The sequence below is a fragment of the Hetaerina americana genome, unplaced genomic scaffold, assembly GCF_022747635.1.
Source record: "Hetaerina americana unplaced genomic scaffold, ioHetAmer1.1.p SCAF_15, whole genome shotgun sequence".
NCBI lineage: Eukaryota > Metazoa > Arthropoda > Insecta > Odonata > Calopterygidae > Hetaerina > Hetaerina americana.
In genome coordinates this window covers 15738748-15752334 of record NW_027286625.1, presented here as the reverse complement: position 1 = coordinate 15752334, position 13587 = coordinate 15738748, and the positions used below count along the sequence as shown (strand labels likewise).

The 13587-nt window shown below is 35.1% G+C and overlaps 1 protein-coding gene across 1 annotated transcript in view; it reads left to right on the top strand.

Annotated features, from left to right (window-relative positions):
• The window catches only part of LOC139686898 (uncharacterized), a 47142-nt gene extending 37177 nt beyond the window's left edge, over positions 1-9965 (top strand). Inside the window, exons 5-9 of the mRNA XM_071583973.1 lie at positions 1086-1219; positions 3660-3889; positions 4981-5115; positions 5825-6061; positions 8746-9965. Of these exons, the coding sequence (XP_071440074.1) occupies positions 1086-1219; positions 3660-3889; positions 4981-5115; positions 5825-6061; positions 8746-9054 (1045 nt within the window). The 3' untranslated portion in view covers positions 9055-9965. The remainder of the gene's footprint in view (positions 1-1085; positions 1220-3659; positions 3890-4980; positions 5116-5824; positions 6062-8745) is intronic.
• Positions 9966-13587: the final 3622 nt, after the last annotated feature.

Below are 13587 nucleotides of genomic sequence, written 5' to 3'. Positions count from 1 at the left end.
ATCATGATGTTAAGAAATGAGGATACAGAGACAGAATTGAGGGTTAAAATATGCGAGTAGTGAAGCTGGAAAACAAAAAGGTGAGAGTATGGGGAGAAATTAGGCATTGGTAAACAGCTGAAGCTTTATTCTTCAGTGAATATAATGAAATGTGGGAGTGGTTAATAAAATAACGTGAAGGAAAACGATTATAAAATGCCTTCTCATCAAGGGATTCACATTCAACAATTTTGCTGAAAACTAGTTACACAGATAAGAGCTGCATCTTTAAAGTCAAGTAACTCTCTTTCACTTAATATTTTCATTTGTTTTTCTTGCATCACAGATACTTGATGCTCATGGACATGCAGCTCTGACCAGCTTGAGGATGTTTCTTCATTTTTAATATTTTATACAATTCAGTTTAAGAACCACCCAATTTCAGATTACCAATTGCAGTGATGTCACCAGTGATTTGCCTCACGCAAGAAAAGGGTGAAATACTAGATTTCTTTGAGACACTGGAGTTTTTATTGGTTGAAAGAACATAAATATAAATTGTGTAGTGAATATATATTTCCTTCCAAATCCCTTTATTATTCCCACTCCTAATACAAACTACTACGTGTTTTATTTAATGAAAGTGTTATCCACTCACTTAAAATTTCCTTTTCAACTTTCCTATGCCCAGATAATTGTTTCCGTTTTCTCCTTCTTTTCTACTTCTTCCAACAACTTGATCCTTAAATTTTAGCCCTATAATCCTCTGACCTTCCATCTTGAGTATGGGAACCAAAACCATGTCCAGCAATTAAAGTTTCATTATTTGGACTAGAGCAATCATAGTAGTTTATTTAATTTTTGACTATAAAGTCATATGGGGAATATCAGCTATACTGAATTTTCATATTCATAGACATTTTAAGCGATAAAAACTATCTTTTCTCAAATATGCACACATTCAATGAAAAAGGTACAATATCATTTGCACTTTTTTTGTATTTACTATAACACCAGTCTCCATGGGTGCTCTGCAACACCACCAATTGAGCTATGGGAGTAAACATTTTATAATTAGGTATGCAATATTTTTTCCATCTTTAAAGGTGGTGCAAGAGACCTTTACACTGTGGTTCTGATGTGGTCCGTGAGGAGGCTTACTGCTATGTTGAAGGAAGTTTCTGTCACAGGTGGATACATCGGCAAATTCAGCAGCAACCAGACACAGAAGACAATGAAGGTATAAGGTTTAATTTAAATAGAAAAATTTCTGTTTTGGTGCAAACATAGAAATAAATCTTGTTATGGAGGTGTGACTAATGTGAACTGGATTCCCATTCTGAAGACTTAAGCTCTTATCAAGGTTGTAGTCAGAAATTTTCATTTGTGGGGGCCCATGATGACATGGCAGTTGTCTAGTATAATTACATTAAATCAGCTAGAAGAATAAATACTCTAAATAATAATGAATTGTGGAACTTTATCAAACATACTTATCAGTCATAGATAGGTGAATAGCAGCTGAGAGGAGGGAATAGGGAGGTGGTTTTATTGGAAATGCTACTAAAGGAGGAGAAAGGAATACCATTGGTGAGACAGTGGAATGGAGCAAAAAAAAAGGAAGAAAGCCATGTATTAAACAAATCATAGCTTGTGACATGGTGAGAGGGAAGCAGCAAAGTCAATATTTTGGAAACACTAGAAGAGGTTGAAAATAGTAGAGGTAGAACATAATAAGGTGAGGATATCGGGGAGTAGAAGGTGGGAAATACATGATTATTCAGGAGTCTTATAGTATTGTTTCATTTAATGAGTATAAATCCTAGCACATAGTTCTGAAAAGCTTTATTTCTTTTCTTTCCAATGCATATGTAGCACTTTCTCTGAAAGTCGCTGAAATGTTCCTCTCCAATAAGCTATTTGGCAAAGTTCAATTTGATAACAGACTTGACCCAACACCAATAGTTATGGGACTATTAGCCCAAATGATCAATCTACTGTGTATATTTCAGTCATAGCTTAAGACAAAGGGAATAACTCAATTAGGTACAGTGCAGTTGACAGTGAAGGGGGCATCGGCCCCCTGTATTATTTTCTGGTTATACCTCGGTCTTTATTACATGCTAGATTGATTCCTAAATATGTAATCAATTAAATGCTATTTAACTGATTACATATTTTTTGAAGTTGTGGAGCACATGTAACTATTTCCGGCCCTGGTGGTGACGCAGTAAGATTCTCGCTTGCCAAACCAGTTTGTAGGTTTGACTCTCACCTAGATGGGTTTTCCTCCACCTAGGGTTTGGGTGTATGTCATTGTGTCAGTTGTTATATCATTCCTCAAAGTCCAATGTAAAAACCAAAGTACTGTTTTTGGAATAATAGCAAAATAAAAACAAATAAAAAATGATAATATGTTAAAAAATTTTCAAAGAGTGTATCAATTATTTTATTGAAGGGATAAATGTAAAATTGTCACTTGATCGATTAACATTCAAAACATGGTTTTGAGAAAAATTTCTTTGTCAAAGTAAAGCCTCTCTGTAATTATTATTGGGCAGTCTACTGTTTAAGGTATGTTTCTGAAGAAAACAGATTGAACTCACCTACATTTCTTGGCCTCACTTACCCAGACCCAACCTGACACCCAACACTATACATATTAAACTGTTCTTCAATTCTGCATACTTTCTATCCCCTTTCATTCTGTCCAACCGGCCAATCCTTCTCCTCCCCATGCCCAACTTGCATAATGTTATTCCTTGTATCACACTTTTCAACATTCCGTTGTAACCACCTTTCCTGTCTTTTAATGATTTCTCCCAACAACCTCTCCCCTCTGTACCATACCTATGCCCATCCAACACCCATATCCTATTCCAGCCCCTTCCTTGTTTGCCTAACATTCTCCCCTCTAACACAGTTTTCTCCATCCTATTACCAATCATTATGCTCTACATCAATCTTTCCTGTCTCCTTATGATTTCACCCAACAAACCTCTCTCCTCCGTACCATGCCTAGTACTTCCTCGTTTGTTTTCCTTTCTGTTCACTTCCACTTCTCCATCCTTCTCTACAACAATATTCAAAAATCATCCAATCCATGCTTATCGTCTTGTTTCAATGACCATCTTCCCATGCCATAAAAAAACTTGCTCTACATCAAAGTTTTCTCTGGTCTTTTCTTAGCATCATTCCTGGCAGCAATTCTCTTCTCTCTGTGGACGCTTCTTTGGCTAATGAAATTCTTCTTCTTATTTAGGTACTAATTTGATCATCTTGGTCCACAACACTGACTAAATACAAAACACTGTTCCACCTGCTCTAGTTTTTGCCATCCTATTTTAGCATTTAATTTAACTATCCTATTTCTTGAAAAACTCATTACATTTGTTTTGTTTAAAATGAATCTCAACCTTTATCTATAGCACAAATTTTCTAATGCACTCAGCATTGATTATAGCACCTTTGCAGACTGGCTAACTAAAGCCTGATCATCTGCAACCCTAACGAATATTATGAATCCTCCCATAATTTTTACCCTTTTTTTCTATCCCTCTTTTACTATTTCCTCCACATGCATGTTGAAAAGCAACACCCCTGCCATCATTACTTTTCATGTTCATTATGACCTTGGAATGCTTATTGGAAATGTAACTTACTAAAAATTATCTTCTCAGCTGGGATTGATCCATCATCTGATGAATTGGATTTGAAACCTGTGTATAACGGAACCCCCATGGCATCTGGAGATGTTTGGTCGCACAATGGATGTGGAATTTCACCTGGTAACAATCACACATCAGTTGTGGCGGTCAGGCGCCATCAGCAAGCCCTAAGAATTATAGGAGGGAGAGAGAGCACTCCTGGTCGCTGGCCATGGCAGGTGGCTGTGCTTAACAGATTCAAGGTAAGGAGTTGATGAAATATTTTGTGAGTAAATTATTTTTCTCAATTCTGATAAAAATATTTACACAAAAATTAATTTGAAAACTAGGAGCACAGAAGAGGTGTAGTATTATTTAACCATTGTGGTGGTTTCTCCATGAGAGCTATGGAGCAGCATCTGTTAAAAAAAAACTCCTTGTTGAAACAGAAAAAGTAAAAATTGGGTCAAGTAAAATTCCAAGTTATATGGGGAAAGCAATAAATATTCTCACAAATCACACATACAGTTTTCCCAGAGTCAACGGGCAAAATGAAGTCATATCATGTGGCAGCATAAATTGGGGCTAATATAGACCAAATGGAGCTGCCAGCTCCTGTTCCAAATGAGACTGTCAAGAAGGGATACAGTAGAATAAATAGAGATAGAATGAAGGTTGATATGTAAACTGGGCTGTTAGTTTTGACACTTCCTAAGATCAAATCAGCTAAAGAGTGATAGTGTGATGCCAGGTGAACTGGACCGAAAAGAAATTCGGGCTTGTATGGATAGAAATTGGGATAAGTTTTGGTCGGAGGGGGGGCAGACAGGCATGTTTGGGAGGACCACATACCACATTCGACTGTGGCACATGGTCCAAATGAAATTTATGAAATGTAGACAGTGCAAGCAAAAACTGAGCAGGGTATTTCTAAGGACTGGAGTCTGGGCATTTCAGCTTGAGAATTTAAGTATTACAGTCAGCAGTGAAGTATTTCAACTTGCAGAGTGAGTTAACTTTACTTGTGCGCTCATATTATTGGCAATACATTAAAAATATTTAAATACACAGAATTATGGAAAAGTTTAGGAAAACTGTCCCACGCTGCTAGGGTCGTAAAAGCACATAGCATGCAAACTTTTAACTGGTGACTCATGTCCCATGGTGATTGGCTTATTTCACTTTCAGATAATGCTGACTAAGAAGGTAGATATGTATGAAAGCAAGGTACTTATAATCTTAAAAATTGACCTCTCATTTTAAATAATTTGTGGTTGTCAAATAGTCAGTGCTGCAATATTTTAAAATTTAATGTGATGTTATTTCATTGTTTTTCAACAAATACTTCCACCAGGAAGCATTTTGTGGCGGAACATTGGTGGCACCACACTGGATACTAACTGCTGCACACTGCGTGAGAAAGCGCCTTTATGTTCGATTAGGTGAGCATGACCTGGTGGAAGAGGATGGAACAGAAGCAGAATTCAGGGTAAGATGAAAAAGCAAAACATTAAATGGGCTCAAAGATAGTGGATATATTATTATTATTAGGTTATCTACCGGTTAAGGTAGGTTTTTGGATAGACAAAGCTCCTAAATAAATATTTTGTGGCTCCTTTTATTTAGGATATATTATATTGTTGAACAAATATATCATGCAAAATCAGTGGCTAACTTCCTGTTTTTATCTAGTACTCAATGTCGTAGATATAATCAATGGAAACAATGTACTGCTTACTACTGTCCTTACATACTTGTAAACTAATTACTCTTCTGTACTTCATCTGTCAGTTGGGTGCATTTGACAGACACGGTAGTGAGGTGGGAAATTTTCCAATCCAACATTTTGTCAGAGCCCATGTTTGAATTACGACTGTGTCTTACAAATTCGTAATATTTCCTGCTTGAAACAATGCACACTTTTTGCAGATATGTATTTTCAGATGTCACATCACATTTGCTTGTTAAGAATTCATAATGCAAAGGCCTAATCTAGAAAAAATCACATTTCAAAATTGTTGAATATGAAGTTATCTTCTTTCCACAAGACTCAACTGTTGTTGAGAGCTGTTTTTCCTTAGGTGTCATTGAATTAGCATAGAGCTGAATAAGCAAAAATTTCATGTATTCAACTGAACGCTGTGGGCAGCACCTTCCAGTTTAATAAAGTTTTTTCCCCAATAAACTACATTTTCTAGGTTGAAGAAGCAATTATTCACCCGGATTATGATGCCGATACTGTGGATAATGATGTTGCTTTGTTGCGATTGCCAATGTGGGCTTCCTCTGGACGAGGTGATGGTTTAGGCCATGGGCTTGCATGTCTTCCAAGACCACGCCAAGCTCTTCCCCTGCGCAGACTCTGTACAATTATTGGTTGGGGTAAAAGGAAGAGTTCAGATGCATTTGGCACAGACATACTTCATGAAGCTGAGGTGAGAAGTAAATTACTTCTGAACTTTCGTCTCAAGTTAGGGAGATTTCCTATTTAAAATAAGATATCATAAGTTGTTTTATTAAAATTTGTGATAATGAACCTTGACTCATTTAGATCATACTTTGAAAAAATTGCATCAATGCATTGGTAATTGCCAGTGCTACTACTATGGAATGGTTTGTGGTCCCACTTTGGGTGATGGTGTATTTGTATTAATGTATTCCTTTATGTAGGTGATGCTATTTTTTAAAGAAAGTTAGCCATCATGCTAGATTTCTATTATGCATGACTTTGGGGATTTTGCAGTGACAACGATTCCTAAAAATACCAGAGAAACAGAATTGTAATGGATAGAAAATGTTAGGAGAGTTCTGGAGAGGAAAAATGAGAATTTATCATTTTAAATGGTATAAAAAGAGGTAGGAGGTAAGTGTAGCTGAAAAATGAGTTTAACATTCTTCCAGTGATGGGTCACAACAAAATCCATGAAAAGAAAATTAAAAAGAAAATATGCCAAGTTTGGTTGAATTTTCCGTGAACAATGTACATATTTATTTTTATACACATCATACTCAAATTAGTAACAGCTACGTTATCGTAAATGTTTTACTCAAATGTTTAATAATATACTTTTAGATTCCCATATGCCACACAAGTATTGCTTTAACATTCAGTGGGTGACCTGACTCCTCATATAGCTCTATGAGTATACATGATAAGCTTCTGTCAAATGCATTGGCAGGCAACATTCTCAGAACACTAGAAAAATGTGGAATATTCTCGAAATGTATTAGAAAAGAAACCATGGTAGTACTGCACCATCCCAACCCTAGCCTGCACTGAACTAGGACTTATAATTTAGTTAGAGGGTATGGTATCTGGTTAAGCTCATGTATTCAGTGCTGTGGATCATCTGTATTAATCTGTCTCATTAATTATACTATATTTACCCTGACCAGAGTCTTTTGAAGCTGAAGTCATACTAAGAATGAATTTATCTCACCATATAAATCATTATTCTGTTTTGTCTCTTGAAAGAACTTTTTCAGCAGAACTAACTTGGGAAATTATAGGGTGAGAGGCGCAAGAGTATAGAATCAAGTGAACAAGATAAGGGCTTAGTTCTGTGAAAGATATTTCTCATGTTTGTGGCATGCTTCAATGTGACAGATGGAAAATATTTTATGGATAGAGATATGCTTTTTTACTTGTGATAGGTTAAAATTCTTGTAATAGAATCAGAATATTTTTGCCATTGGAAAAAAATTGGCATTATAAATATATTTGCGAATTTGTTTTTCAATAGTGGATGTAGTGTTTGGGGGGGAAGATGTGTTGTGACTTTATTAAGCGTCCATCTTTTTTGAGGGTCTTTCATAGATCTTCGACATATTTCTCTTGGGCATTGCTGCAGACATAGTGGTCACAAGTGAAGAGTGAAAAGGATATGGAATATTTGTAATGGGATGGATAGCAGCTGTTGGATGGAAGATAGTTCTGGTAATTAGTTGATTTGATATGTATGGTATTGAATTCATATTTTCATAGTGAATGCCAGTACTTTAATAATTTAATTTAATTAATTTTTAAATACAGGCATAAATATCCCCATAACTATCTCTTAAATAATCTCCAATATCTTTCCATCTCACCTTGCACAGGCCTGAAATATCTATATTTTCTCTCTCCACCTCATGATATATAATTTCTAGTTTCCCTGTGCTTGATTTCATCCAAACATTCCAAGTATCCATGTCAACAGTTTCAGTCTTCTTCTCTAATTCTATTAATTCATATTTCATGAGATGATGACCACATTAGCCTTGCCTCCCAAATTCTGCTTGAAACCCACCCTTGTAAACAGGGTTGCACAATTTTCAGGCCTCATAACCAAATCTTTGTCCATTTTTCTTCTTTGGGATAAATAATTGAGGTCATTTACCATCACCATCCTCATAGTGGAGCACCATTGCTCTACATGGCCAACTCATTTGGGTCAGATATCTTTCCAGCTATATGTCTCGATAAAAAGATACTGTATGAACTACCCTTAATCTGGCTCCTACCCTCTAATCTATCTGAAATAGGTGACCCTACTTGGAGAAGTTAGTATTACTCTAATTAGAGTCATCAGAACATGTATGCCATTTCAACATGCTAATGTTGCAGCCCATGGGGCTGCAATCTTAACATATTGGAATATAACAATCAACATATTATAGTAACTTCTGAAAAGAAGTTATTCAAAGAGTCTTAAACCAGCTTCAGTTGAATACATACCACTGATGATTTCATATAAATATAAGATAATATTCACAGGGTCCATGAATATTTTATGCATGCTTAAACTTGCAAGTATTAGTATTTTTTACTTCCACATGAAATAATAGTCTTGTCTCTCCATGAGTACTTTTTTGCATTTGCACAAAAAAATCAGCTTTTGATTTTATTATGTAAGAGTGAACAGAACCATGAGAAAGACAGAAATACAGAAATAAATTCTCTTAGCATTTCAAACAATGTAAAGTGAGTATGAAAAACTTTACAGAGGTCACTTTATACACACCTATATGAGTTTACCAAAATTGATTTAATTGAGGCTTGGTTGGCAGGTAAATGGAAAAATCAGCATTTGAGTTAAAATAAATGCACGAAACTAAATCTTTATTTTTCAATTCCTAGGTCCCTATTGTGTCCAATGAAATATGCAGAGATGTGTATGAAGAATACTACATAACAGGAAACATGTTCTGCGCAGGATACCGCAAGGGAAGAATGGACTCCTGTGCAGGGGATTCCGGGGGACCTCTACTTTGCCTTTCTGGGCGTGGAACTGATGGCTCTAATCGTAAATGGACTATTTTTGGTATCACCAGTTTTGGTGAAGGATGTGGCAAACGTGGCAAATATGGAATCTACACAAAAGTGTCAAACTATGTTCGATGGGTACAGAGAGTTGTGAATGGTTTCTATGGAAATGGAAGAAAATGAAAAAGATGGCATGGTAATATGGTGCTTGAGCATTTACATCTTTCATTGTATGAATAATAGTAAGGGAATTATGGAGTGTTGAAACCACAATCAGCTATAGAGCTTCAAAAAGATTTTCAACAGACATTACCTCTTTTTGACATTTGCCACATGGTGCTCTAAAGAAGTGCATTAGAGATATTCTCTCAAAGAAACAATAGTACACACTAATGTAAATTGTTTGTATCAGTGTGTAGCCATATTTTGCCTTCATGCTAACTTGTCTGCAAAACCTTGAATACTACTCCAGTGAAAAACTTAGGGGTAAGCAGGGCAACAAAGGCATTGAGATAAGAAAATCTGAGGGGAGTGCCTTTTATAATGTTCCTTTCACACTCTGGAATCTTTCACTTAACAATTCATTCACTCATGTTGATACATTTTATTCTTATACATATATATTTTATTACATGATCTTTGAAGAATTTTTTCCAAAATATCATTAATATTTTCTGTAAATATTGTTAAATGACACTGGTATAGCTAGCTCTTTGTCTAACTTTATATGTATATATGAATAATAGACATAAGGATAAAGTTTTAAATAGTTTCAACTGAGTATTATTTTACAAAAATGGTATTTAAATGTATTTCATTCATTTGAGGAAATATTTTAGCAGAGCTTTGTTCACTTCCAGTATACCTATTAAAAGTGAGCAGTAAGCAATGATTGATGGAAACACAGTAACTTGATGTGCATTTATTTTAAGGGGGCAATGTAAATCTTTCAAGTACCTATTTACAAATTCTGTTCTGCTTGGAAAATTGATTTCTAAGCTCATATACTCAGTAAGAACTACATTATTCATGAAAGTATTATTAATATCTTAACATTGCTACATGCAAATATTTTATCCCTAGTATCTTAATATTAATAAAAGTCAAAAGCTTTGTTTCACTGTTCTAGCAAACTTGAAACTTCTCTGTTCATCACTATTGTATTTGAAGTTGAAAAGTTTGCCTAAAACCCTGAAATTAGTTTCTTTTGATAAACTCTTTTTATTCATCAATACTTAGGTTAATTTTTGAAAACACGGGAAAATATTTAACCCCTCCACTTGGTGTATATACGAAGTCATTAGTTGCAGGCTCCATTTGCAGTAACCCTTCCATTAAATATGTACTTAAGGCAGATTTAGTTTCTGTGAGTAGGCACTCCACATTTTATTATATTAAATAAGTGAATGTTTTAACATGAGAATTGACAGTATGATGGTAAACTGTACAGCAGACATAATTTGTATTATCTCCTCTTGCCTTCATGGTTTATTTATTTGTGAAACTACCACAAAGCAATGATCACAATGAAAACATTTTTTGCCACTTAGAAAGTATATTCCTGTTAAATTCTTCAACTAATATGAAGTGGCATTGGCTTATGGATTACTAATCCAATGATAAGTTCTTTCAAAAATGCCTCAAAACCAAATCAACATTTTCAATAAAATAAATGGAGATAATCTGACAACTTCACTTCCCCCTTCCCATCTCATTCCCCTGTGCCACAAAAAACATAGTGGCACCTTAATCTTCAGTTGGAGTGTACACATTTAATATCATTTGATTGAAGCTTGAACTTGTGAGCACGGCTTGCATAAGTTCTTCTTGATTGCTTGAAATTCTGTGATATTTATTCTCAACTTAAAGGTTAACATAGATGGCATGGAAGTTAGTGAAGTCTCCCAAAAAATAACCCAAGCCAGTAAAGCCTATTTCACAATGTCACTTGCGCATAGATCAAAAAGTGGCTACCATAATAGAAAGTTGAGAGCATGCAAAATAATCTTACTCAAAAACCCATTGCAACTTATGGGTTCAAAGTCTGGATTATGGTAGGAAGCATTGAAGATATCCCTTAAAGAGGAAAGTACTGATGAAAATTCAAGGACCTGTTTAAGAAAAAAAATCTGAAGAATCATATTCAACAATGAATTTATTTTCTTTTTGAATAACCTCCTCTGTCAAAGTTTATCTGAGCACAACAGCAAAGGACTGGCATGTGGCTGGAATGGAAGACAAGAGGCTGCCAAAGATTAAGTGAATGCATTGAAACCCAGCTGAATTCATGGAAAATTTCCTGTAAAAAGACCATGAAAGTACAAGGCAAATGAAATATGGGTTGACCTCCATGATCTCTTAGGATTGGGACTACTGAGGAGAGTGGCATTAGGTAGACAAACGTAGCAGTAGCTAAGGGAGGCCAAGGCTCAATCTATACTGTAGTACCATCAACGAGAAATAGAGGCACCCTACTCTATGCATCACTAATATTCCATCATCATGTGTTTCCTGCTATACCTATTGATAGGGGAACTGAGACTTTCTTTTGTTGGAATAAAAATATTTCTAATATTTATATTCATTAATAACCAACAAAAAATGGCTGGCAAAGGATTCTTTTGCTACAGGACTTTCCCTATTCCTTTGGGCCTCTTGGTCTAATTTCTTAAAGAGCTTAATGTAGTTAACTTGGAACTTCAAAACTTGGGCATTAATGGTTCACTAAAATGTTTCATGTATATGTATGTACAAATATGTATATTTAACATGTATGTATGTAACACAAGGAGAGTGCAAAAGTAAAAATGCAACCCCTACAAGCAGTGGGTACAGCTGATAGATCCAAAACTTACATCTGCTAAGTTAAATACCAAATTCCACTTTATAAAAAATTAGTAACTGTGTTAGAAAAGCAAGTACGAAAATAAACAAGGTATAGATGTAAAGCACAACATGAGGATTCAGTCATGGTGATGGTTATCTGATTAAAATAAATGAAATGTCAGTTAGGCTATTTTATGGTTGGACATAGGTTTAGGATGATCAACTCTAATTGTTTATAAGAAGTATGAATGAATTCAGACCAATTCAGTGCTCATTATTGTTGCTTTCCTATGGTTAATTCTCATCCCATTCCTAATACTGCAATTTGCTAGGTAAATATTTAAACCCATAGTCTGACTGGGGAACTAATGCTTTATCATTTGCAAATCTAATGCATTTGATAAGCTCTTCGCCTAGTTTAATCTAAGCCTCCAGCCCTTCCCATGCCTCTCTTACCATTTCCTATGCTTATATTTTGAAATGAGCATGTCATAATGGACATCCCTATCCCCTTGCCTACTCCTCTTCTCCCTGCTCATCATGACTCTTCATTCACTATCAACCCCTTTCCAGTTTGAGGCATATCAATGTTTCAAATAAGTCATGTATCTCTCCAGTCTACTCTTTATCTTCTTCAAAATATTTTTTAATTTTATCCAGTTTAAACTGCCAAATGTCTTCTCAAAATTCACAATGCAAAGAAATACATCCTGGTTATCCTTCATTTTTCTTCCTAAAAGAGACCTCATTTTTGCTAAAACATCAAGCATAACAATCCTCCTAATAAATCCTAGATTCACTCTAATAAATATTGCAAATGACCCCATAAAAAATCTTCCTTCCTTACTTTAATAAATTCTTGAACAGTTCTGTAGGGATGTGATCTATTCCCACAGCTTTCTTTGATTTAATTTCCTTTAATCTCTTTTCTACATGTATATTGTAGTCCATTACCCTATACACTAAGTTATCTTTATCAACATCATGTTCCCTTTCTACATCCAAACCACCTGGCCATATTGTCTTATAATGCCTCTATATGAGGAATAAGACAAACTTTGCAAATTCACAAAAATTTATTAATACAGTGCTACCAGTTTCATCACATAGGTGACATCTTCGGGTACAAGACGTCACCTATGTAATGAAAGCGGCTGTGCCAAATTAATAATTTTTTGAGAATTAACAAAGTTTGCCTAAATCCTCAAGATGAATGTTCACAAGGTTAAGCCCAATACCAATGAAAAGTGCCTCTATATATTTGGTCAATGCTATCAGAACCTCTTCTTCATTGATTAATATTTTACATGTTGTACCTCTAATAGTGTAAATGTAATTTCCTTTCTTAATCCTGAGAGCTCCTTCACCTTTCAGTAAGGTGAACCCATTTCACCCTGTCTCGATAAATTTTTCATACCCTTGCACATCTCCCTCCACAGTATTTCCTTGTTCCTATTTCTTTCTCACTTCAAGAAAAGGTTATAATTTTGTACATGTTCTCCCTAATTACATGCTCATTTTCTTCTATTTCCTTCTTTTATTCATCTTCATAAAAATTATTTTCACTGCTATTTTCTCAATTTGTGGCTTTCTCACCCTTCTCTTTTCCTATTTACCATTTCTATTGTTCCATTCACTGTTTTCTTTATTACATGCTAGAGATATTGCCTTCTTTCTCATACTATACCTGACCACTTCTCCTCACTCAGAATTTTATTAATTATTTATTTCCTCCTGGTTCTATTTCCATTTCACCCCAGCTAAATCTTCTGCATTCCATTTCATTATAAAGCTTTTCATTGGAGTTGGTAGAATTGGAAATGCACGGGAAATAGATAATTTTCAACTTTCAGAGTAAAAGAATAGGATTAGCACAGGGTTTTGCATATC